Source organism: Wyeomyia smithii, chromosome 3, assembly GCF_029784165.1.
Source record: "Wyeomyia smithii strain HCP4-BCI-WySm-NY-G18 chromosome 3, ASM2978416v1, whole genome shotgun sequence".
Taxonomy (NCBI): Eukaryota; Metazoa; Arthropoda; class Insecta; order Diptera; family Culicidae; genus Wyeomyia; species Wyeomyia smithii.
In genome coordinates, this window is record NC_073696.1 from 124,303,413 (window position 1) to 124,331,222 (window position 27,810).

The window sequence follows — 27,810 nt, forward strand, 5'->3', positions numbered from 1 at the left end:
TATATCCTTACAAAGTTTCGGAATTTCATTACACTTTCTAGTGCGTATGAAAAGCAGTGATGGAAACGAAACGAATATGATGCAATCGTTGTTCATTCATCATATGTGCACTTCACGAAGTGTACAGGCCGGGACTCGAATACTCTCAACCCATAATGAAACGATGATAGGGTGCATAGGTTTCTGGGAGAAAACAAACACATGACTAGACTACAACAGCTCTGAGAAGCGATTCGATCGTTGCGTTTGTCTCTACATAGGCCGGTAGTTACGAGAAGAAAGGATAGCAACAGGAGAAAATCATGTCGCCTGAACAGCAGCAAAGGTGTGGTCCGGTGAGAGGGAATGTGTGGGGGAAGCAACTACTTCGGCAGCGGTTGAGTTTAAGCGAGAGTAGGAGAGCATACACTGTCATTTTCTTCCTTTTTCTGATAAAAAAATCATATTCATGAGTCAAAAGAATAAGGATATAACAAGTTCTGATCGCTCTCTGTAACAGAGACGAATAACTTCATATACCGAGTTGTGCACATTGAGAAGCACGTATTGTGGTGTACACTAATGAATAGAAATATATCGTAAAGAGGAAAGCAAAAAGATTGCACCAGCACCGATACTTTGTTTTTCGCATACTGACGACGATGTCAACGCATCCTAGACTTGTTTTATATGTATTCATTAATCGCTAGAGGTGATTTTTTTCCTTCGCTGATGAAAAGTCATGCGAAATTAAATGTGGTTGCCAGAATTGTTTGGAATAGAATATTAGCAAAGGGTTGTCATATTTACTGGTTTTCTCTTTGCGTATCTCTTCATAACACAGTCTCTAATGTAAACATGTTGCAGTTAGCGAACGACGACTGTATCAGCAACACCGTCAACGCGGATATCATCTGTTGAAACTTTTTTATCGGGAATGGCTGCCCGGTTTTTTATGCTCCATGGGCTTGTTTCCTGTTTCAAGAAATGTCAACACTTAACGCAAGAGGCGCTGCAAAACCATTTCCTTTTTCTTTTACTTTGTGTATGGTGTCAGAGCAAGGTGAGTTTCGTTTCCATCAAATAAAATTTAAGGTAAATCTAAACGTTTAAGAGTTTCTGAAATATGTTTTTAAGAAAATAAGTAAGTTTCAGCAAAACGGTTCATGTTTTATTAAGATAATTGAAAGTTTCAGTTCTGTTTATCTTCAAAATAAGTTCTATTGACAATCGCGCACTGCACATGGAGATGGCCGCAACATCAGATTCTAGAATAAACAGTGATAAGTGATTAAAGTGTAAAGATTTTGGGGTTCTGTGACGAATATAGCATATGTTGAGGATCTTTCATAAGAAAGTCGTGAAAATATTTATATCTTATTTAATACTACTGTATCAAATTGATCATTCCGGTGAGTATCGCTCTATATTTTGCCCAACGTTGAACAAGAAAACGTCAATGCACCGGTGCTTTCTTATTTAAGTGAAACATTTTGAATATTCAGAAGCAGATCCCCGAAAACTAAAACGCAGGTAGTGTGCTGTTACTTTTTTTGAATCAAAAGCTATTTGTAGTTTTAAACACCAAACAATCAAAGAAGGCAACTTGTCCACTTTCCGGTTTTAGTTTTTAAGGTGACGCCCAATGTTCAAAAGTTTTACAGATGCATGTGCATTTAAAAGAAGTTCATCTAAAAATTTCCCAAAAAGTTTCAATTGAATTTAGGTATATATTAACCAAGAGCTAAAAAAAAAACCCTAGTTCAACGCCGTTCGTTTGTGTGTATGTATTGGTAAGAAGGTATTTTATAGCCCATTAAAGATCAACGAAAAGTTATGACAATAGAGATTTCAAACAACTGTGTATGTTGACTATTTTGCGTCAAATTATTTTACGTTCTTATTTTATGGAAAATCAGTCAACTACCTAAATGCTTAAAAATCATACGTGCGTTTTATGAATGCATGGTATCTGGTACAGTTTATTTCTAGCATTTTAGCAAAAATTTTGCTGGAAATCTACATAAACTATTGTTTGATTATTAGTGTATATGTATTTATATAAGCCGACAATAAGTTTTCTTGTTCAATTTGAAATATATAACACATTTTATGTCTATATTTTGGTATTGGATACGAAGCAATGATATAAGACTGTTTGTACTATTTGTAAGATACTGTTACGGTATTTAGTTACAAGCATAAGAAAAAAATCGAAATAAATGGCCTATCGAAGCTAAGATTAAGTGACCTTTTCCTAAATCTTAGTCATACATGGCCCAGAATAAAATCGCTCGTCGACGGTCGTTGGACATTTTATTTCCATATTGCTTCAATAACAAAATTGACGGGCTACATATGTTTTAATAGATATGAAAAATATGCTTTATTTGCTTCGTGTCGCCCTTTTGTAATTACCTACTAATTCAAAAAACGTTTTTTTTTTCATGAAGAATAACATTTCTCATATTTTAGCTCTGACTACAACCATTCAATATGCCACAAAACGAGTACATTGAACGTCACATTAAACTACATGGTCGCCGCCTCGATCATGAGGAACGAAAACGGAAGCGAGAAGCTCGCGAACCAAAGAAACGCGCAGCTATGGCCCGTAAACTGCGAGGCATCAAGGCAAAACTATTCCAGAAAGAGCGACGGAACGAAAAGATTCAAATGAAGAAGAAGATTCAAGCACACGAGGAGAAAAAAGTCAAAAAGACAACGGAGAAAGTTGAGGATGGCGCTATTCCGACCTACTTGTTAGATCGCGGTGTGCAATCCAGCGCCAAGGTTCTTTCTAACATGATAAAACAAAAACGGAAGGAAAAAGCTGGCAAGTGGGATGTACCTATACCAAAAGTACGTGCACAATCCGATGCAGAGGTGTTCAAAGTTATTCGCAGCGGAAAGACAAAACGAAAAGCTTGGAAACGGATGGTCACAAAGGTTACGTATGTCGGAGAGAATTTTACAAGGAAGCCGCCAAAGTTTGAACGATTTATTCGCCCAATGGCGCTACGGTTTAACAAAGCTCACGTCACACATCCTGAGCTAAAGGCCACATTCCACCTGCCAATCATAGGTGTTAAGAAAAATCCTTCTTCTCCTATGTACACTAGTTTAGGTGTCATTACAAAAGGTACTGTGATAGAGGTCAACATTTCCGAACTTGGATTAGTGACACAATCCGGCAAAGTAGTCTGGGGAAAATATGCACAGGTCACAAATAATCCCGAAAACGATGGATGTATTAATGCAGTTCTCCTAGTATAATTTCGTGCTTCATCTCATTCAACAGTCTCATTGTTTCAAATTCGCCCTAGCTCGTAAGATTGTGACGTTATTGTATTCTTCTGGAATATAAACATGGTATATCCTATAATGATAGTTTTTATACAATCAAATGATGTTGTTTTGATTCTTGATATTTTTGAATATGCACAGATTCGAACATAAATTTTTTGCAGTCAGTTGTCGAACATTACCTAATCAATATGATTTTGTAAATTAGCGCCTTCAAGATGCAGATCTTCGTCAAAACCTTGACGGGGAAGACCATCACTCTCGAGGTCGAACCGTCCGATACTATCGAAAATGTTAAAGCCAAGATTCAGGACAAAGAAGGAATCCCGCCCGATCAACAGCGATTGATTTTCGCCGGCAAGCAGCTGGAAGATGGACGTACTCTATCCGATTACAATATTCAAAAGGAATCCACGCTTCATTTAGTGCTGCGCTTGCGCGGTGGTGCTAAGAAACGCAAGAAGAAGAATTATTCCACCCCTAAGAAAATCAAGCACAAGAGGAAGAAGGTTAAACTAGCTGTTCTCAAGTATTACAAGGTAAAATTTACAAGTTTGTATCTTATAAAATTACTAAATTATTCCTTCTATTAAGGTCGATGAAAACGGCAAGATTCACCGTCTGCGCCGCGAATGCACCAGTGAGACCTGCGGTGCCGGTGTGTTTATGGCTGCTCATGAGGATCGTCATTATTGCGGCAAGTGTCATCTAACTCTGGTATACTCCAAACAGGAGGAGAAGTAGATGTACGTCTATCTAGTTTTTCTACAACAAATGCTTGGAAAACTTCAGAAAAATCTACAATATAAAAAAATGAATTCAATACGGTCTTTATTGACCGTAAAGCTTTATTATAACAAAATATTCATTCAATCTGAGAACTCCATTTCCTTATTACAAACTCAACATTTATTTTTGCGGAATTTTCGATTCCGAAAAGGCAAATGTTTGTCGTAGACAAATTGGTCTGAACCATTTTAAAAAAATCGTGCTCCTGTCTGATTCGGTTGAAAATCAAAGCGAGGTAGCTCCGTTCCAGAGGCTGAGAAGTTTTTTCGAGAATTCGATATTTACGTGAAAGAATCAATTGTGAAGTCTTTAATGCAAAAAAAAAACTGATTAAATCTGAGTAAGGCAAAGCTGTAAAATTTCACTAAAATTAGTAGGTGTGTATTTCGTAGTTTTAAATTTTATGTTTTCGATTCGACTGATTTTGGAATGAAACAAGTGGGACCCAGAACTGAATCCACAACGTTATAAATATGAGATTTCAATTTCACCCAGAATTAAATGCAAATGTTGAAATTTTCAACGGATAGGTACATTCGTAGGATTCTAGCTCCGCTTGAGCGATTTCGACGTTAAATTTCCAATCCAATCCATGCATTGGGTACTCATGTAGTGATGATTCAAGGTATCCAATTTTATACCCAAATGATGAGTTCCGTGCGTGTACTCAAAAGTAGGTACCTTAATCAGTTTTACCCATGGGCGCAACTAAGGAAAATTTCTAGGGGGGGCTAGTTTTCATGTATGTCATTTCAAAAAAGAGAAAAAAGAGTTTGAATATGCTTTTTTAATGACGCTTCAAATAGTATCGTAAAAGCAGAAAAAATCACTTCGGGATAGAATCTCCGAAGATGTACTGAATATCTTGAACACATCGTCAACGCCAAGCTCTTTCAGCAACAATGATTCGATATTGAGGAGAGCTAGATTTGGTAAACGGCTGGGCAGTGCTTTTTAACAGTTCACCCGTACTAGTTAGAATAAAATAGACCCCACTGTGGTTCAAGGCATAATGCCCTATTCCTACCTCCACGTGGTACCGACTGGGATACGAGCAACCAAGGAAAAACCGGTGAACCGGTGGGGTAGTTGTTCTCCTTAGAGAGCAGGTTGTCTGCGCGTCTACCCCACAGGCTAGGGGCGGCTCAAACAGCGACTGATCCGGACCGGACGGTTGAACTATGAAATGCGGTGTCTCGCCGGCTACATCCATGGCGGCAGCTCCGTCGCAAGACTAGGCATCGCAGCCCTAGTAAGGCAGCATACTGAAATAATCATACTACGGAGAATCAAGAATTCAAAACGAACCGGAACAATCGGCAATGACCCAGCCGACGAAATAAGGACGACGATTAGAAGCTCAGTACATGTAACAGTAGATCGCTTAATGACCCGGATGTCGACCGGATTCTGCTGGATCAGCTATAACCCCGCCACTTCGACATCGTTGCGCTCCAGGAGCTTTGCCTGAAAGGATAGAAGGTACGGTGGATTTGTGGCCGCAAGGCACAGTACCACCAAAGCGGCAGGCAATCGGCGACAGGTTGTGTTTGTTGAGAATTAAAGGCCGGTTCCACAACTACACTATTCCCAATGTGCACTGTCCTCACGAAGGAAGACCTGATACAGGGAAAGAAGCGTTCTACGCACAGCTGGAGAAACTCTACGATAGCTGCTCGCGTAGAGATATCAAGATCGTCGTTGGGGACATGAACGGAAGGATAGACTTATATAAGCCGGTTATCGGCCCGCACAGCCTGCTATGCACCAATTTCGCAGCTTCCCGCGGATTAGCAGTCCAAAGTCCCTTCTTACCTCGACCAACGTACCAACGCAAAACAAATTGACCACGTTCTCAACGACGGCCCGTTCTTCTCAGACATTACAAACGTACGCACCAATCACGGTGATGATCGGACATGACCACTTCGATACAAAAAACTACAAAACCCTGATAACCGGTAGTCCTCTACGGAAGTCCTTTTGATATTTTCGAACAGAAGGTGCCTATCGGCGAACAGAAGGTGACTATCTACGGTGGAGCACAAGCGGACGACGGATAATGGCTACAGCGCATGAACCATGAGCTACAAGCGCTGCTTGGAGAGAACCCCATTGCACACCTGGCGAAAGACATTAGGTTGCGGTGGGCCGGTTACATCGTAAGAATGCCGGACGACAACCATGTGAAATCACTTCTCTTCAGCAACCCTACCGGCACAAGAAATAAAGGGGCGCAGCGTGCATGATGGCTCGACCAGATCGAAAGAGACTTGCGAGTGATGAGACGTCTGGGGAACTGGTGAAACACAGCCCAAAACCGACTGGTAAGGTGAGTAAGAGAGCAAGGGTTGAGAATCGATCCTGGGTGCAGAACTAGTTCTTAGCCAATGAATGACGACATCTCAATTTGTGTGGATTTTGATGCTCTGATAAGTAGTATGGATTGTATATATATTGAATACAATCATTCTCTGGGAAATTCTAGGGGGGGTAAACACGACCCCCCTAGCCCCCCCGTAGTTGCGCCCGTGGTTTTACCTAAAAGTTACCGCACAGAAGCTAGGAAGATTTTTCAAGTTCTGGGTTACAATTATAATTAGTTAGTTGATACGGGTTACCGTGCTGGATCGAAATCCGTACACCTAAGCACATGATAATCTTCGACGTTCAATAGAAAATCAAGAAACCAAATATTGCTTTAAACTGACATGTTTACTTATAGATCTACTTATATTTTATCACTGTTTTCAAGCAAAATGATTAAAATCACTCTGAAACTCGAAAAAAATATGTTTGAATATAACATGTTTTGAATCGAAATCCGTACACAGTTTTTTGTCTGAATCAAAACCCGTACACTTTTGAATCGAAATCCGCACACACGCGATATAGACTGGATCTAAGTCCATACAGCAATGGATTAAAATCCGTATAGATATAGAAGTACAAAAATGTACATCTTTTATTTATAATTTATCTTTAAATCTAAGAAAATATATATTTTGAGGATTAATTGGTTCCAAAAGTTTCACACGGTTTTCTATTTTTTTTATCAGCTGAAATAGTGCAATTTTCGTAGCGTTTCGTTGCGGTACGCCTTGTCGTAGTAATCGGAACGCCGGAACCTTTCGAAGCTTCCCGGTACGACTTTACCTTGCGCACCTCAGTCACAGCTCTTTCGAAATTGATTGCCGTATATTTATACTTGTTTTCTTCCATTATATACACACGCTGTACGGATTTCGATTCAAGTAATTAACAAGGATCACAATCCGTACGGCACAGTTTTTGTTGAATAAATACAATTTACACTATTTACCAAACAATATACAGCTCGAAAATGACAAAGACTTACCTTTTCCATCAATTTCAAAAAGATTCACAGAGTAAAACACTTATATCCCACTTGAAAAACGCTTTTATCTGAAGAACGTTTCCTTAATAAATTCTCTAACGATACAACGAAATGACAACTGAAACCGATACACGATTGATTTTTCATTTTTAATATTTTTATTTCATGGCCTACTGGCGCATAGTTTAGTTTAACAAAAGGTCAACAGCTCAACGGACATGTACATGTAACTTTCATATGAATTTTTATTTTTATAATGCTTAAAACTGAAGAAAAACATCAAGGTGTACGGATTTCGATCCAGCACGGTAACTATCATATGAATTTTTATTTTTATAATGCTTAAAACTGAAGAAAAACATCAAGGTGTACGGATTTCGATACTGTACGGGTTTCGATCCAGCACGGTACTCAGTTAATCTTGAAGTGATTTGAAGATATATTTTGGATTTATTTGACCTAGTCATAATTTCACCTTATTCCTCTTGCTTTTCTTGAATTAAATCTGCAATCGTTCATCATAATTAGTTTAAAAAACATGATTAATATTTCGAATATAAATTTTCACAGATCCGGTGTATGAAAACTGAAAAGGTTTCGAAAAGTTGTTGAACGAAACACAGTCGAGTTCATCCACTTGGTACGCAGAAACAGTATAAACCAAAAATATCGAAAGTTTTTCAAGCACGGCCAACCATACCGACTAATAATAAAAACTCAACAGTGCGTTCAATAAAATCGACCAATCAGAGAGGGCTTTTACTGCGACAGAACTTTGGGTGATTTTTGGTTTCTCTTGTCACATCCTGTCCTAGCACAGAAGTGCTGATTTACGTCAAAAATACGCATATTTGAGTATTTTTATTTTTCTGTGTAGCAAAAATGCAATATTTCAACAAAAACGGTTTCGCGAAATAATTCAACAGCGGGCAGCGCAAACAAAAACCAGTGGCTGGAATAGATCATTGCACGATGACGTCACAAAACAAGAAGAAGAAAGAGATTTGACAGTTGTCGCGGGTTTGTTTACATAGAAAATTTTCGGCTCGAATAAAAAAGTGGAAGTTTCTTGTTAAAAATTGCGTTTCCAAGAATAAACCAAAAGATCACAGTAACGAATTTGCATAGGCGGAGAGTTTTCACATATTTTTCGTACTCGTATCATTCATGTTCACTCCAATCACATAAAAAGTAAATAGAACACCTTGTAAACAAACCCGTGGGAAATGTCAGAAAAGTGAGGTTATTTTTCGTGTGCAATGATCTATAAGAAGCATCAGAAATAATACTGATGATACCCATTTTTCAAACTTGGTCCGCCCTACCCAAGTAACCATTGTATGTCAAGATATAAATTATGGCATTTCCAATGAGTTTAATCGGTTATATGATCTTTAGTTTTTAAATGATTTGCCTATCTATTTAAAAGCTTGGTAGTAATGTAAGTCTATCAGACGATCCTATGAACACATTTTCGATCACATCGTTTTGATTGGAAGTTCTAATAGTGCAAATTTATAACACTCCCATATAATCTGAATATGTGAGATTATTTCAGTGCATAAGCGTTGGAGAGAGCATTTTACTAGCACTAATGCAGCCTTGTTAATGCCAAATAGCTTTATATCATGTTTTGAAGTAGAATACTTCTCTCAGGAAGAACGGCTGCATAGGGATGTGAAATGAAAATCTAAAACCGAAAAAAGTGAAAAATATGTCCAACTTCAAATGCTAATAAATCGGTTAGTATTCGATGGATTTCTTTCGTTCTTGCAGCAATAGATTGGAAAATCTTCTAAGATTCTTCTCAAATGAAGATAATTGTAATTTTATTATTCAAACTATTTTACTATTGAAAATAGTCAAGCCTTGTCAAAACGAAAAATTCGACCTCTGATTGGTCGTTATATGATTGCTTCCCAAGCACGGTCAATAGAACCATATACCTTGCAATTTAAAATATGCCATTTGGCCTACATAAGAGCCTGTTTCAGCCGAAGCCGCTCATAATAGTCCTAGACAGCGACAACAGCAGTCCTCCCTTAGCAGCAGCAGTAGCAGTGCAGTGGATACCAGCGTTAGCGGATAGCGACCACAGCTGTGGCATAACAATGAATAGCACACTAGTTGAAGCGCATCTCAGCATCGATAGCAGCTCTGCCGTGATATATCCTAAACGTCGATAACGATACCGTCTGTCATCGTTATCGACGATGAAGCTTACGTCTTCAGACATTATCGTCATTGTCAATGACGATAGCTACTGGACGGTATCGAATGAATAACGTTTGTTTATTACTAACCACTGCAATACCACCTTTTGCTTCATTAAATATATCATTTAGATGCATTTTCAATGCAAATATGACAATGCTACATACCTTTCTATTCGAATTTATGCTTCAAAAAGCGCCTCATAAGTTAGAACAATCAAAACTGAGACATTTGTTTGCCTGATGAGAAGCGAAACATAAACAATTATGGAAAAGTTTCTTTCTGTTGCCTAGCGATGTTTCTGCAAAAACTTAAACAGGAGGATGTGAGATTATTTAATATATTTCGTAAGTATGGCATTAGTTCTCTTTTATGTTCAGAACGAAGCTCCTTCGATTGTTTGTTTTTTTTTTTTTTTTTTTTTTTTTTGTAAGGAATCTGTTTTTGGTTACGTTGTTGAGCTCCAACGACATAGAAATACTCATATCCGGAACAAGCATTTTTCTCCTGACCGTATTTTTTATGACTGTACTTTTCCCAAGTGCAGATTGCGATATAATCTCTTCTGGTCTTTGAAGCGTCACATTCTTCAACAGCATCCGGTTAACCAAACCGTCGCCACCAATTTAGATGCAGAAGAGCAGCACACGCTACCTACATATCACTTGGTTATTGATAGCGCACCCAACTCAAAACAGATACAGATAAAATAAATGAGAGTACTTCTCAAGCTACCGTTTCGGTTCAGGAATTTGCGATGTTTACTCCTTGTTTAGCCCGAATCAAGGAATCTATTTCTCTTGCCATTTGTCGTTTGTCAAAAGATATGTCGCTTCCTCAAGTGAAAATAGGAGAAATGATTGATGTATGTAGACTGATCGTGCAAATGCTTCCAGAATATTACCAGTTTCAAGCTGTTCAATTACTAACAAAAAAGGACATTGCTCAGACCTCAGCAGAAACCTTGGCCTTCCTCAACTGCTTCTGTATACCAGATTTATTTTCTTCCGTTTCCACTCCTTCAAAACAATCGCAATTCTTGAAAAAATAGCCGTAGATATTCCAGCACCAACCGCAAAAATGATTCAGACGCGTAATGATGTCAGACATATTAATGGAATACCAAAGAAAGTCAAAATTAATGAGATCTTCATGTACATACCCATCATCGAAACCCTGGAACTCATCTTTCGAAATCCAGGAAACAGAAAATTGTTAAATGACCGCAAACTAGAAAATCCATCTATCAAAGAATATAGCACATATCGCACAGAACAATCTTACCATAAAAAACCGTTTTTCGAAAAACACCCAAACGCAATAAGGTTAAGCCTATACCAAGACGATGTAGAGCTCGGAAGCGCTTTAAGTTCCAGAGCAGGTATTAATAAAGTCTCTGTATTCGATTTGAAAATTCAAAATTTTCCAGAGGAGTATAATAGTTCGCCACGAAGTGTTTTCTCCTTTCTTTATTGTACTACCACAGACTAACAGACATAACACTTCGAACAAATTTTCAATAAAATCATCGTTTGGATGATTGCAGTACTTTACGTTAGTAACACTAGCACCATCTGCTGTCGTGTTCGCGCTGCGTCATGTATTTCGACATCAGCGCCAGCGTTACTGCATGTGTCAAATGGGGAACTACAAAATATGTATGAGATTGCATGACAGCGCCCCAGACGACGTTTTCGCGCGATGGCTGTTATTCGATTGAAATTTTGAAATGAACGTTTTTTGCGGCGATGGAGCTAGGTTCCAGTGTTACGTCTGTTAGTCTGTGGTACTACTGTTGATGCCAAAAAGTATGGTTATAACAGAATTATTGAGCCATTGCTAAATGACCTTAAAAAACTTGAAAAAGGAGTAACTGTGTACTACGGAACCGAAAAATACGAGTTGAGAGCAGTTGTGACGGTTTTCTGCGGCGACACACTTGCAATTCACGAGGTTTTTGGGCTGCTTGGCCCTATGGCTAACCACTCTTGCAGAATTTGTACAATGGTGCTTATTACGGGAGTCACTTCACGGTGAAATCAGAGTGAAGTGAATAAAGTCCTATTACGGGACTCAAGCAAGTGATAAAAACGTCGCAAAGTGACATCTTTCGTGGAATCTGGGTTATCATGAGGGTGCTTATTACGGGAGTCACTTCACGGTGAAATCAGAGTGAAGTTAACAGAATTCTATTACGGGACTCACGTAAGTGAGAAAAACGTCGTGAAGTGACATCTGCCGTGGAATCTGGGTTATTATGAGTGTCATATCAGTGAAGTGAGAACGGAAAAAGGGACGTTTCGCGTGGAATTATTTCACGACCATTTTGAACGGTGAAATGATTCCACGAAGATGCCATAAGTCTTAAAGTTGATTGATTTGTGATCTAATGGAAAATATTGGATTTATTCTTCAGTAACGAAGCGAATCCGAATTTGATCCGTGCCTTAAAGCGTTAAAATTTTCATTTTTTTGCCCGATGAAAAAAATGCAAACCAGTTCAGGAAATTTTCGATAACGAAAAAACATTTTTTTTTTATGCCGAATGTCTTAGAAATGCAGAACACGTCAAGATCTGGTGTTATCTAAATAAACGACTTTCTGGGACTTAGAGATTTTTGAGCTGGGAAACAATCTCATTTCACTTGACCTATTCTCAATTTCACTTCACTGTCAATCTCACCCCACGGAGGTGATTTTTGTCACCTCACTTGAGGTGGATTCGGGAATAGGTCTAAAAAAGTGAAGTGAGCGTGAGAGTGAAATATATTTCACCGTTAAGTGAATCCCGTAATAAGCACCAATTTCGAGAACCGAATTTCACAAAGATCCATTCCAAACATTTCCTATGAGAACTAAGGAATGGTATCAAGAGAGCTTAAGTAAAGTGAGATGTGGAGAAACCACTTCTTCTGAATGTGGTTTGAAGCTAGATGGATGTATATTGAATAATCTCGAAAACTTTCATGCATGTGAAAACTTTGCACTAGACACAATGCATGACATCGCTGAAGGGCTCATCCCGACTATAATTCAACTGGTACTAAGCCATTATTATAAGGAAAAAGAGCTAGGAATGACCACAGTATTAAAAACCAGCATATACATCCGTTTGCTTATGGCTACATCGATAAATAGAACCGACTAGTACAAATTCTACCAATGAAATGCTCTCCAAACCTGCCAGCTTTCGTTGAAAGCAATCAGCTTTTCAAAACGTCTTGTTGTTGAGAGCTCTACCATTTTTGTTTGGTCATATTGTGCCAGAAAATTGTGAATACATGTGCATAATAGGACATCTGATCAATATAACTCGGATATTGATGTCCTCAGTTGTTTCGGATCACATGCTAGCATCTCTCGAAGAACATATTCAACTATATGAAGAACTGTTCTATGCGAAGTTCAAACGACGAAATAATAAAAATCACCATCTCGATCATTACGTACACTGTATCAAACAAAGTGGCAATATGATGCAATTCAACTACTTGGTATTTGAACAAAAAAATAAGCCCCTGAAGTATCAATCAGCGACATGCAGAAATTTCAAAAACGGCAAACATTTAAAATGGTGACGGATATCCTAGACAATCCGTTTACTGATAAAATGTCTTTCGGCCCAGGAAACATGGTGTCCTCGCAAAACTGTCGAAGCAAACAATTTCTAAATGACACAACGATTCACACATTCATTCCTAAAAGAGTAACCATAAATGGAATCGAATTCCGTCCTTACCTTGTGGTTTACATCAGAAACTTTCGCGATGAGTATCACCCATCCTACGGAGTCATCATTGAGTTGGTCGTTGTAAAAAGCAAGATAAACTTTCTCCTTAAATTGTGCAACACTTCGTCGTACAATGATATCTTTCAAGCATATGAAGTAACAGTTGATACTAATGAGTAACTGTTTGAGTCCGAAAATATTCATCTACACACAACTTTCGCCTTTTGGAGCCCTTTCGGATGCGGAAAGAAATATATTTCGAGAAGGAGTTATCATCAGAATTATTGAAGCTTTTTACTACAAAATATGCTTAGGGGCCATCCACTTACCACGTGGACAGCCAGGGGAGGGGGGTGGAAGGTGTAATGTCCACTTTGTTCTTTCTTTTCAAATTGTCTTTTTCAGACGAACAAGAGATTGCCGACATTGGAACGTTCATGGAGCTGGATAACAACGATTACACACGATTACAATTAACGACAAAAATGGTTAAAACCATTCAACGAATTCGAAGACAATGCTCAGATGACCTCATCGTTGAAGAAAGGCTGGAAAACGAACCAATGAATGAAGACGATAACATAATTGACGACATATACACAGCGCCGCAGAACAGCTACCGTTCCATCAGCCTTGATAAGGTAATTTATCATATATACGGAAATTAAGGCTTGTTTTCGTCAGCTGCGATTTAGTTCCATTTCATGCAATGTTATCAAAATGTTTACATCCTTGAACAAATTTTAAACACTCTTTATCACTCTGGTAGCGCGGACCGGAAACATGGTTTCAAATAGTTAACATGATACATATATCGGGCAGAACATGTTTCCGAATTGATGTTGAACTCTGTCTTACTTGAGTTAAGTTTCATTCATGTAACAATCTGGATCACACGATCTCAAATCCCAGCTTGAATCTTGATTGTTCATCCAATTACCTGTGAATAAATGATCTTTGTTGAAACCATTGAAAAGTACGGGCAGAGTAAACAATTAATATTTACTTTGCGTCGCAAGCGATTCTTATTTGGCTGAGTGCATTTAAGAATAGGGATACCATCTGGTCGGAATTAGAAATCAAAGCACCTTTTTTCGGTACAAATTTGATCTAAAGGCTGCAATACACTCTTCGACCAAGCGTCAAATATTTGCCACTTTTTGACAGATATAAATTTGGTACAAGATAATTGTTTGTCACTCTCCAATTTTTCCATGGGGCAAACACGAGCAAACAACAACCATCATGTCAAATAAATTTGACCATTGTGTCAGAAGGTCAAATAGTTGACCATTGGTCAAAGAGTGCAATACAGGCTTAAGCCTAAGACCTGTTAGCTGGTTTCGAGTTACGAGACTGTCATAATATGCCAGTTATCGTAGGTTCGAAACCCGGTGCGGGAGAGACTGTTAAGCCTGTAGTACACTCTTTGACCGAGCGTCAAATATTTGTCACTTTTTGACAGATAAAAATTTGGTCAAAGATAATTATTTGTCACTCTCCAATTTTAACATGGGGCAAACACGGGCAAACAACAACCATGATGTCAAGTAAATTTGACCATTATGTCAGAAGGTCAAATATTTGACCATTAGATAAAGAGTGTACTACAGGCTTTAAGCCTGTAGTACACACTTTGTCTAATGGTCAAATATTTGACCTTCTGACACATAATAAAGAGAGGCTTTAAGCCTATAGTAACTCTTTGTCTAATGGTCAAATATTTGACCTTCTGACACAATGGTCAAATTTATTTGACATCATGGTTGTTGTTTGCCCCATGTTAAAATTTGAGAGTGACAAATAATTATTTTTGACCAAATTTTTATCTGTCAAAAAGTGACAAATATTTGACGCTCGGTCAAAGAGTGTACTACAGGCTTAAGTGTTATAATAGAATCGTAGCGATAGCCCCGCACTGCCGTAATCTCACAGACCGACGTATGCGACAGCGAGTAAAATTTTCAGTACGAAGCTTTTTCCAAAAACGTTTGTATAATAAGTGTTAGGACGAATTTCAACAATCTGATCTGTACATAATGCATTAATATAATCACAAAACATTGCCGAACATATGTTTTGTGGAAAACGGTTCATTATCTGAAGTTACGTTACCAACGTCATTTTGTTGTAGAAACAGCGATTTTTATTTCACTGTTACTACAACTGATTGACGTACATCCATCGTAGTATGCGACAAGTCGCTCAACATTTTTTTTTCATAATCAGGCAAAATATCGCGATTCAAGAATACTTTTTAGGAAATGAATTTGGTTTGGAATATAATAGCACAGACTAACAGACGTAACACTGGAACCTAGCTCCATCGCCCCAAAAAACGTTCATTTCAAAATTTCAATCGAATAACAGCCATCGCGCGAAAACGTCGTCTGGGCGCTGTCATGCAATCTAATACATATTTTGTAGTTCCCCAATTTACACATGCAGTAACGCTGGCGCTGATGTCGAAATACATGACGCAGCGCGAACACGACAGCAGATGGTGCTAGTGTTACTAACGTAAAGTACTGCAATCATCCAAACGATGATTTTATTGAAAATTTGTTCGAAGTGTTATGTCTGTTAGTCTGTGATAATAGCATTCGTGGCCTCTGCCATCTTACATCTGCACTACTTTCGTACAAAAATCAAGTGCGCTTTAGTTGTCCACGAGCATGGACCAAGCTTCGTGTCCTTAGAGGGCTACAGCACAGACTAACAGACGTAACACTGGAACCTAGCTCCATCGCCACAAAAAACGTTCATTTCTAGTTTTCAATCGAATAACAGTCATCGCGCGAAAACGTCGCCTGGGGCGCTGTCATGCAATCTCATACATATTTTGTAGTTCCCCATTTGACACATGCAGTAACGCTGGCGCTGATGTCCAAATACATGACGCAGCGCGAACACGACAGCAGATGGTGCTAGTGTTACTAACGTAAAGTACTGGAATCATCCAAACGATGATTTTATTGAAAATTTGTTCGACGTGTTATGTCTGTTAGTCTGTGGCTACAGTATGATCAAAGTTTTGCGTGCGTTCCGCGGCGAATTTTATTCGAGCAGTGCGTCCTCCGGAGTCCAAAAAAGGCACGATTTTCCGCCATAGGACGTCGACGAATTTCTCTGCTAATGTCGTTCTCGGTAATCACCAGTTAGCCTGGGTGCACGCACTTGCCAACTACCTCAATTTCATCCCCGCTAAGCTGAATCCGTGGTCGGAGATTAACACGGTCTTCTCTTGGGTCAATTGTAGGCTTCTGTTCATTCCCGTTCCGTCATCTTGGATTTCAAAAAGGCTTAATTTCTAGCCTCTGGGTATCATTCTGATTCCGGAAATTCTCAAATTGGGTGGTATTCGGCCATTTTGGTCTGTTATTAGGGAACCAGAATATGCCATCTTAGAATACAAAATAGTCTATTTTCCGGAAATATTATTTCAAATATGTGGTTTACTTGGACGGAACCCTTCTCTTGCAGAGAAGAGAGAGGTGTCGTACCACCATATAAATTTTTCCTGCTTCTATAAGCATCTACATGCAAATTTGGTTTATTTGCGAGTCGTTGAATGCAATAAGAGCATCACAAACGTAGTTGGGTTGGATTTACGTCACGTTGAGTAGAAATGTCGGTTACGTCATTGCATTTTCGTGAATTAATGACGCTATTTTTTGCACTTTTCATAGAATTTTGGTGCAATAGGTTCGGTTTAGTGTGTTCTATCGTTTAATCTCAAAAAACACAAATCGGCCACTTTGGCGCTTACGTCAGTCTGCGAGATTACGGCAGCGCAACTGTCCTGTTTACTAATTGTTGACTGCAAAGTCTGTTTCCAATAAACAGAAAGGTCAAGTTTCGACTGCGAAATGTCAGTAGCTACCCTTTGCCTTTATTTTGATCTTCGCTTAAGTCGACTTTAAATCGACTGTTATAGATGTGAAGTGGCAGATAAATGAGTAAAATGCACATCCCTGTCACGAACGTCATCCCCATACATTTCGCTTGGAGCCGTTTTTCTCTGGCTCTCTGGCTCGATTATACGTCAAAAGGCTGTCAATGCTTGCGAAACAGCCGATTAAGCACCGTCCATGCGAGATCAACTGTTGCTGCAAGTGGGGTGAAGAAATACAGAAAGCGAAAAACGATTGTTTTGTTTTGAACGTTTTATAGATTTTGCGCAGGACATAGATGGTCACGTTCAAACATGTTTCAACACGTTACGAATAGCCCTACATTCGATGTAGTTAAAAGCACGCAAAAAATCCATACAGTAACACATGCGGCACAATGAACGGAGCTTAAGACCATATTTCCAACAGTAGCGCCATCATCATCGGCGGCGGCTTCAGGAAACTGTTGCCATGACATCCGTCTGGTAAAATGATACTTGTTAGCGGGATATATTTCTAAGCGACATTTTGTTGAAATGCAGGACTGTCACGCTTCTTTACAATTACCAAATGTTTAACGGTTTCAACACCTAAAATATTTCTCTCTTCACTTCACTGAGATGCAACAGAAGAAAACATTTGTTGGCAGAGTCCCGAAATCGAAAAAGTATGTTCGTATGCTTCGCACCACAATAATATTGTGCAGAAATAGTACAACTGATGTTAAAGATTGAAACCTGTACAACGAATGTGTGTTGGGCACGACACATTGGCAGCTTTAGCGTATTTTAAATGTGTTAGGATACTTCAAACCTCCACAGAGAACAGACTAACAGGCGACGAACAAACGGTCTGGATAAAGTGTGTAAAATTTTGCATGTGTGCCATGAATTATTCTCCAAATAATACCCCTCGTTATGCTAAATGGTGGAGTAAAGTGTGATGTTGCTACCGTCGCTAAACAGACTGTATTTACATCAGTGTATGTACTTTTCACTTCCGTTGGTACTGAATGGTACTGGTACCACTCAGCATGATGCGGGGTGTAATTCGGAGAGTATATTTTTGCGTGCGCAATCTGTTTTACACACTTTTTATCGTTTGCTTATTAGTCTGTTCTCTGTGAAACCACTACAATCATAAATTATCAATAGATGTTCAGCATGCTGGTATCGGTTATAAAACATAGCTAATAGCTGTTTTGACTGCAGACCGTGCTTTTGGAGACGGCTCATCGTGCATATGTACCGGCTTACGAAAATGAAACACGGTTTTTTGAGCGCCCCAAAACTGATCGTTCACCCGAAACCAATGATATTTGTTTCACAGTCAGAGAAATTACTGTGCGTTTTAAGAGGACACATTGCATTGGTAGATTAAAGTTTTTGTGTGTACATATTATTGCCACGCAACAAAATTGAATATCTTAAGAAAATCAGGACAAATGCTAGAATATGAAAAAGAAATCAGGACGTTGAGCGTCGGATCTCAAAATCAGAACATGTCCTACTTAATCAGGACGGATGGTATCCCTATTTAAGAACTAGAGAACAATACACAAACTCAACAACTCTGTTTTATTTTAAAGAATAAAATCATATCAATGATAGGGATCCAGGACAGGGATTTCGTCAAAATAACACACGAATTTTTAACTATTGCAAATTGACAATAGGACACCTGAAAACATGTCCAATGGCAAGAGATGGCGCTTTTTCAGTGGTAGTAAAATCGAAATTTCTCCGAGTATTTTGCTCATCAACCGAGAATACAGCTATCAAATGTCTTCTATACATTTTATTCTATCTTTCTGGTACTTACTTTCACTAAACTCAATCTATTTTCACCAAAACACATGTTTTTCCTATATAACTCCATTGAGTCTTACTACCATTCGTCCATGAGCCCGTTGTGTTGATTTTGACAACAGATCAAAATTAGGGCGAGAGCCGTGTGGTTGAAGGTTGCAAAAAAGCGGGGGCATAGCGTGGTTGGTAACGTATCCGCCAACCACGCTCGACGTCCGGGTTCGAATCCCACCGCCGACATAGGTGTCGATGGGTTGTGAGGTGGCGTGATCCACTCACAACCAACCTAACTGGTCTAGATTCAATCCTAGCCGACACCGGGAGATTTTCTGAGGCGAAAAATCTCTGGGATCACGCCTTCCATCGCATGAGGAAGTAAAGCCGTTGGCGCCGGTCCGTTAATCAACGGGTCGTGAGTTAGGGTCCTGGGTGGAGTCGCCTCCCCGGGCGTCGGTGATTGGCACAACAACAGTGGCGGAACTAGACCGACGGAAAATAAGCGAGAATAAAAAAAAAAAGGTTGCAAAAAGCAAGTTATCTCTTAGAAATTTTCATGCAAATTTAAAATGCAATACGATAAGCGGAGTCACCAGTAATTCACTTCCGATAAGTTTAAGATTTTTGAGGGCTCAAATGGAAGCAATAAAATTTTGTTCTGGCTCTTTGCTATCAAGTTTCAACATTTCCATCAGACGATGAACCGCTTTAAAGCCTGTATTACACTCTTTGACCAAGCGTCAAATATTTGGCACTTTTTGACAGACGAAAATTTGGTCAAAGATAATTGTTTGTCACTCTCCATTTTTAACATGGGGCAAACACGGGCAAACAACAACCATGATGCCAAATAAATTTGACCATTATGTCAGGAGGTCAAATATTTGACCATTAGACAAAGAGTGTACTACAGGCTTAATACTCATAGCCAAGCAACGACATCTAGTTCTGGTGTGTATGAAAAAATCGATAGTTTCAGCAATTTTTTTATAGGTGGCAATACACAAACAGCTGCGCTCACTGGTGTGATTTATAAGCAAAAATTAGCGGCGGTGTCCTTTGCCAAAGAAAATAATGATAGGAAAATTGTCGATAATTATCGTTGATATCGATAATCACTTTAAATCGATAATGTCGATAACAATCGATACACCCTAGATGGCACAAAGCCAAGGGGATGGCAGCCCTATCTGAACTCTACACGTTTGACAGTAGGCAACATATCGGGGCTTTATTTAAAACTAAAGCCCCGAGGCAGGCGCCCAGCAAAAGTTCCATATACTTTACACTTTAGTCGGGAAGACTCTTCACTCATTCAACATAGAAAGAGATAGCATGTTGCCATCCCCCTGCACAAAGCATAAGAATTAATTCTTGCACATGCAGAAGATTATTGAATGACGTTATCTTAACTGACCAACTACTGTTTCTCTACTCACTCCAGAAAAGCTAACCCCCTTGCCTGAGCCAGATTGGTTTGATTTTAAATTTAAATCCAATCGATAATTTACAATCAATACCGATGAGCTCGGAAATTGTCGATGTTATCGTTAACGATTTTGCTCAAAGAGAAACAAAGTGACATTGAACTGGATGCATATAGGTGTGGAGAAGATAACGGTTGTTGGTATTAGCGAACATTCGTATATTTTACGTAATATTTGGCAATTGGGTACTAAAGCTATACCAGTTTTTTATATGATTTAAAAAAAAGCCACGTTTTCTGATCAAAATGTGATTTTTTTTAAAATGTTTGTCGTTTGCCTTCGATTTTTAAATGAAGATTAAAATAACTGCTCGAAAGGTCTTAAATGACATTTCGCCCATGTACGGTATATGGGAGAACTGTCATTCAAGGCATTTCGAGCAGTTTTTTATTCTTCATTTAGAAATCAAAGGAAAACGATAAACATTTTTTAAAAATCAAGTTTTGCTCAGAAAATTTCACTCTTTCAGCTGATATATAAAAATCAGAAAACCGTGTAAAACTTTAGGACCCAATTCTCAATACTCCCCCACCCCCATGTAACGCAATTTTACATGGTGGCTTCGCGCGAATGTGACGTATCGCTGAATACAATATCACGAAGTTTTGGCTATATGTTTCATAGAACAGACATTCATGTTCATATAAAAAATTTGAGAATCGTGTGTAAAAATTTGAGTCAAAATACGTTAGTACAATAACGACATTTGTCTTGTGATGCTCCATCTGCACTGCATAAATATTGCCGTAGAGACATTTTGTCGATATCAGTGCTTGGTCATTCTTTGAAAATAAGATGAAGGTCTGTTGTTCTCTGTGGTTTTACTGCACAGGACAATTGCGAACATACGATGACTAACTCGTTGGGCCATTTTTTAAGGGTCGTACGTGTCAAAATTTTTATGTTTTTAACTTCGTAACTGCGATTGAAAATTATTCAACCTACAGAAAACGTCAAAATGGGCTGCATGCACTGTCCGCCATTACCGCTCGTGGAAAGCTGGATACGTGCTAAGAGAAGAGTGGCCAAGATGATATCTCGGTTTGCTCCAGGTTTTTTGCTCCAGACGTGATTAGATGATTTTAACAGCACGCGTGTGTGATAATATTCAAAAGGAGTTCAGCTTGCCGTGTTGCTAAATAGTTGGTGTTCGACCCAATCATTGAGTAAGTAAAAGTGAAATATTGTGGACACAATTTTGTTTATGGTTAAGACAAATAAAAGCAAACATTTATAGATTTCCCAAGCATACAGAACCTTATCGACAGTGGCTTTGATTTGAAAATCTCACGCAATAGTCGAATATGCAGTGAAGGTATTTCCACAGACAGACGTCCAAGCAAGAACAACATTCATCGAAAATTCTGTGTAAATTTTTCAAGAGAATTGCGTTATAAATCGCTTGTACACTAGTGCCGCCTGGTGACCTTATCGCTACAATACATTTTTTTCGCTGGTGTACGAGGCTGGCGTCACCGGTAGCGCTATCTGGTTACGAATTGCTACTACAAAAAACTTTACACAAGTTTGGAACTCAGCTTGGACGTCTGTCTGCGGTATTTCTTTTTATTATTATGTTGTTTATTTAGTTGTTAGTGGTAACGTGAAATCAAGCTTCTCTTCATTAACAAACAATTTTTCCCTTGATTTTGCTACAGGAGTTAAGTGTTTTGCAGAATATTTTTCATTGTGCTCTCTATAAAAATCTCATCATCAAAAAATTTATTCTGTTTCGATTAAAGTACGGAGAAGTGTGAAAAACAAGAAAAAAGAAAAGAGTATGATGATATAAATAATATAGACGAAGTTTTGTTGTATTGTTTTATATGTTGTTTGTAATCTAATTTCATTGTTGTGTCTTTTGTTTAATCAAAATAAAAATATCCAATAAATGAATTTTTCTGGTTGCACTGGATTTTGCGTAAGGCAGACGAAAATAATGTTCAACTGGGGATATGTTTCAAAGCAAAGAAGATGCTTCAATGAAGTATATGAAAGGAAGAAGACATTTGTCTGTATTAGCTAGTTCTTAAAATAGTAGGAGGGCGGTATTCAAGACACGACCGCAAGACGTTGACTACCGTATTCTTATATTTCATTAAAACAAATAGTAGAGGGAATTGCAACGCTTCTATTACAAAACTTCGAGGCACCAAAAGGTACCAGTTGCCGATTATTCTTGTTTACTGGTTAGTCCGTCCAGAATTCCAGACATTTTAGTATTTTGCAGTAGCCATGTACTACTAACAGTCACCAGCATTACGGGTGAAACCGGCACGAGCTGACCGGTACTATTTTGTCTTTCCTCCTTTCAGCTGCTAACACCTAGCGTTCGTATGTAACCGGTACGGTTTAGTAATGAAACTGATGGGGTTTGATTGATTGATTTCTTTTGAAGGGACTTTAACCCCTTTAACACACGCGCTACAGACATGCATACACGCCATAAACACAAATGTTAGAATATGAAAAAGAAATCAGGACGTTGAGCGTCGGATCTCAAAATCAAGAGATGGCGCTTTTTCAGTGGTAGTAAAATCGAAATTTCTCCGAGTATTTTGCTCATCAACCGAGAATACAGCTATCAAATGTCTTCTATACATTTTATTCTATCTTTCTGGTACTTACTTTCACTAAACTCAATCTATTTTCACCAAAACACATGTTTTTCCTATATAACTCCATTGAGTCTTACTACCATTCGTCCATGAGCCCGTTGTGTTGATTTTGACAACAGATCAAAATTAGGGCGAGAGCCGTGTGGTTGAAGGTTGCAAAAAAGCGGGGGCATAGCGTGGTTGGTAACGTATCCGCCAACCACGCTCGACGTCCGGGTTCGAATCCCACCGCCGACATAGGTGTCGATGGGTTGTGAGGTGGCGTGATCCACTCACAACCAACCTAACTGGTCTAGATTCAATCCTAGCCGACACCGGGAGATTTTCTGAGGCGAAAAATCTCTGGGATCACGCCTTCCATCGCATGAGGAAGTAAAGCCGTTGGCGCCGGTCCGTTAATCAACGGGTCGTGAGTTAGGGTCCTGGGTGGAGTCGCCTCCCCGGGCGTCGGTGATTGGCACAGCAACAGTGGCGGAACTAGACCGACGGAAAATAAGCGAGAATAAAAAAAAAAAAAAGGTTGCAAAAAGCAAGTTATCTCTTAGAAATTTTCATGCAAATTTAAAATGCAATACGATAAGCGGAGTCACCAGTAATTCACTTCCGATAAGTTTAAGATTTTTGAGGGCTCAAATGGAAGCAATAAAATTTTGTTCTGGCTCTTTGCTATCAAGTTTCAACATTTCCATCAGACGATGAACCGCTTTAAAGCCTGTATTACACTCTTTGACCAAGCGTCAAATATTTGGCACTTTTTGACAGACGAAAATTTGGTCAAAGATAATTGTTTGTCACTCTCCATTTTTAACATGGGGCAAACACGGGCAAACAACAACCATGATGCCAAATAAATTTGACCATTATGTCAGGAGGTCAAATATTTGACCATTAGACAAAGAGTGTACTACAGGCTTAATACTCATAGCCAAGCAACGACATCTAGTTCTGGTGTGTATGAAAAAATCGATAGTTTCAGCAATTTTTTTATAGGTGGCAATACACAAACAGCTGCGCTCACTGGTGTGATTTATAAGCAAAAATTAGCGGCGGTGTCCTTTACCAAAGAAAATAATGATAGGAAAATTGTCGATAATTATCGTTGATATCGATAATCACTTTAAATCGATAATGTCGATAACAATCGATACACCCTAGATGGCACAAAGCCAAGGGGATGGCAGCCCTATCTGAACTCTACACGTTTGACAGTAGGCAACATATCGGGGCTTTATTTAAAACTAAAGCCCCGAGGCAGGCGCCCAGCAAAAGTTCCATATACTTTACACTTTAGTCGGGAAGACTCTTCACTCATTCAACATAGAAAGAGATAGCATGTTGCCATCCCCCTGCACAAAGCATAAGAATTAATTCTTGCACATGCAGAAGATTATTAAATGACGTTATCTTAACTGACCAACTACTGTTTCTCTACTCACTCCAGAAAAGCTAACCCCCTTGCCTGAGCCAGATTGGTTTGATTTTAAATTTAAATCCAATCGATAATTTACAATCAATACCGATGAGCTCGGAAATTGTCGATGTTATCGTTAACGATTTTGCTCAAAGAGAAACAAAGTGACATTGAACTGGATGCATATAGGTGTGGAGAAGATAACGGTTGTTGGTATTAGCGAACATTCGTATATTTTACGTAATATTTGGCAATTGGGTCCTAAAGCTATACCAGTTTTTTATATGATTTAAAAAAAAGCCACGTTTTCTGATCAAAATGTGATTTTTTTTAAAATGTTTGTCGTTTGCCTTCGATTTTTAAATGAAGATTAAAATAACTGCTCGAAAGGTCTTAAATGACATTTCGCCCATGTACGGTATATGGGAGAACTGTCATTCAAGGCATTTCGAGCAGTTTTTTATTCTTCATTTAGAAATCAAAGGAAAACGATAAACATTTTTTAAAAATCAAGTTTTGCTCAGAAAATTTCACTCTTTCAGCTGATATATAAAAATCAGAAAACCGTGTAAAACTTTAGGACCCAATTCTCAATACTCCCCCACCCCCATGTAACGCAATTTTACATGGTGGCTTCGCGCGAATGTGACGTATCGCTGAATACAATATCACGAAGTTTTGGCTATATGTTTCATAGAACAGACATTCATGTTCATATAAAAAATTTGAGAATCGTGTGTAAAAATTTGAGTCAAAATACGTTAGTACAATAACGACATTTGTCTTGTGATGCTCCATCTGCACTGCATAAATATTGCCGTAGAGACATTTTGTCGATATCAGTGCTTGGTCATTCTTTGAAAATAAGATGAAGGTCTGTTGTTCTCTGTGGTTTTACTGCACAGGACAATTGCGAACATACGATGACTAACTCGTTGGGCCATTTTTTAAGGGTCGTACGTTTCAAAATTTTTATGTTTTTCACTTCGTAACTGCGATTGAAAATTATTCAACCTACAGAAAACGTCGAAATGGGCTGCATGCACTGTCCGCCATTACCGCTCGTGGAAAGCTGGATACGTGCTAAGAGAAGAGTGGCCAAGATGATATCTCGGTTTGCTCCAGGTTTTTTGCTCCAGACGTGATTAGATGATTTTAACAGCACGCGTGTGTGATAATATTCAAAAGGAGTTCAGCTTGCCGTGTTGCTAAACAGTTGGTGTTCGACCCAATCATTGTGTCGCGATCTTTCATCGCTTCGCACTTCGGTCCAACCCTTTCAATGCGAAACGCAGCGGTCAAAGTGACACACAGCCCTGTGCGTTGTCAAGGCGCCACTGGCTGTCACTACAGAACGTCAGCAGAACGGAAGAACAAAGAAAAAAAAGATTCTGACGACTGGAGGTGTAAACGAAAACGTGCGGCTATTAAAATTTGCTAAACTAACAGTTTACTTATATATCTATACACGAATAGTTACTAAAATTATTAAAAATTGGAACACTAAATAAAACTAAGTGAAAAATTAAAAGCATAATTAAAATTGTGAAGCTAAAACTTACGATCTAATAGTACGGTCCTAAGTACGGTCTAAAAACGAGGTTTGTATCATGCAATGTCTAGCTGATACGTTATTAAAAACGAGGCTAAAAGTAATACCTTTCATATTCACGGTGCTCAGCTGCTGCCCGAATGTCTACGGGAGAATTCAACAAATAATTAACGAAAACAGAACCGGAAACAATATTGTCACTGATTGCCTAGGAAAACGAGTTAAAAAAGAGGCATTAAACGTAAGCTTTTCGACTTATCTTTCATTCTTAAATAAATTACCTATTATATACTATATATTAGTCATTACATGCTATATTCTACATTACCCACATAAACTCATTTAAAACCCATATACACATGTAAAATTTAGTATTAACTTAACCTAATAGTTATTCACTACCGTACAATTATGTTCCTCCGGTAGGAATTTTTTAACGTTACGTTGCGTACGCTACAATCTACAAAATATACGTTATCAAAGCGGAAAAAACTGTCTTTCTCGTTGCATTTGCAACATTTTAAAAAATTCGTTTAGTCGCGATCGGGGTGAGCTTAAATATGCCGAGAGATAGTCGAGCTAAAGGGCCTAAGCCGGGTGTGAGTTGTGGAGAGTGCAATGATCCGGATAATAGTCAAATGGTGTGCTGCGACGAATGTTGCCGATGGTTTCATTTTAAGTGCGTAGGTGTCGATGAAGGAATCGAAGACGTAGACTGGAGTTGTTCGTCGTGCGAAGCGGAGCGTACATCCCAGGACGCATCGGTCCCCACTACGATACCTGCACCGGGTGGAGCGGACAAAAAATCGTCAAGCAACCAACAACAACAGAGCTTGCAACTTCAACAGTTGCAAAGAATGATGGATCAAATGCACAGTAGGTTCGAAGGACAACAACAAGCGTACGAAAAATTGCTACAAGAAAAGGACCAAGAGATGCAGAATGCAGTAAGTGACCTGCAGCGCCAATTCCAGATTCGATTAAGGGAAAAAGAGCAACAGGTCCGAGAGGAGTTGAAGGCTCAGACTGTCGTACCTCCACCAAATGCGAATTCAACTGCAGTAGAAAGTGGAAACCATGTAGCTGCAGATATGTGCAAGGCGGTCGAACGAATGGAGAAACAGCTTCAGGAGATGGCAAACAGACAGGATTCCGTAGCCAAAAGTTTAGATGAACGTTTGAGGACGATAGAAGTGTCTCGTCATGCTTCGGTACTGAACAACCGCAGTAATCTAAACGTCAATGCGTATCCTTTCGACCCGAACCAACGTTCGGATTTGTCTCATGAGCTGAGCGGAAGTCAACTTGCTGCGCGCCATGCAGTGGCAAAAGAGCTCCCGATCTTCACTGGTAATCCTGAGGAGTGGCCTCTGTTTATTGCCTCGTATGAAAGTACCACCAGAATGTGTGGCTACAGTAACGAGGAGAATCTGCTGCGACTCCAACGTTGTTTAAGAGGAAAGGCACTCGAAGCAGTACGTAGTCGTTTGTTATATCCAGCGGGGCTTGAAGGCGTTATAAACACATTGCGAACGCTATTCGGCAGGCCGGAAGTAATCGTCCACTCTTTGGTATGCAAAATTCGGGAAATGTCATCGCCGAAGACCGAGAAACTCGGAACTTTAATCGATTTCGGAGTCGCAGTACAGAATATGTGTGCCACAATTG

The 27,810-nt window shown here is 39.0% G+C and overlaps 2 protein-coding genes across 5 annotated transcripts; both read left to right on the forward strand.

Annotated features, from left to right (window-relative positions):
- The first annotated feature begins 942 nt into the window (after positions 1-942).
- Positions 943-3,386, forward strand: LOC129729669 (ribosome biogenesis protein NSA2 homolog). 3 transcript variants are annotated; one of them, XM_055688415.1, is made up of 3 exons: positions 1,040-1,123; positions 1,176-1,391; positions 2,455-3,386. In XM_055688415.1, the coding sequence occupies exon 3, from the start codon at positions 2,476-2,478 to the stop codon at positions 3,253-3,255; it is 780 nt and encodes a 259-aa protein (XP_055544390.1). In that variant the 5' UTR covers positions 1,040-1,123; positions 1,176-1,391; positions 2,455-2,475; the 3' UTR covers positions 3,256-3,386. The 3 variants fall into 3 exon arrangements, with proteins under 3 accessions (XP_055544391.1, XP_055544390.1, XP_055544389.1); XM_055688416.1 differs by lacking the exon at positions 1,176-1,391 and having other exon boundaries at positions 943-1,042; XM_055688414.1 differs by having other exon boundaries at positions 1,091-1,391.
- On the forward strand, positions 956-4,136 carry LOC129729670 (ubiquitin-40S ribosomal protein S27a). 2 transcript variants are annotated; one of them, XM_055688417.1, is made up of 3 exons: positions 956-1,042; positions 3,494-3,824; positions 3,880-4,136. In XM_055688417.1, exons 2-3 carry the CDS (start codon positions 3,504-3,506, stop codon positions 4,027-4,029), a joined length of 471 nt encoding a protein of 156 aa, XP_055544392.1. In that variant the 5' UTR covers positions 956-1,042; positions 3,494-3,503; the 3' UTR covers positions 4,030-4,136. The 2 variants fall into 2 exon arrangements, with proteins under 2 accessions (XP_055544392.1, XP_055544393.1); XM_055688418.1 differs by having other exon boundaries at positions 995-1,074.
- The last annotated feature ends 23,674 nt before the right edge of the window (positions 4,137-27,810 follow it).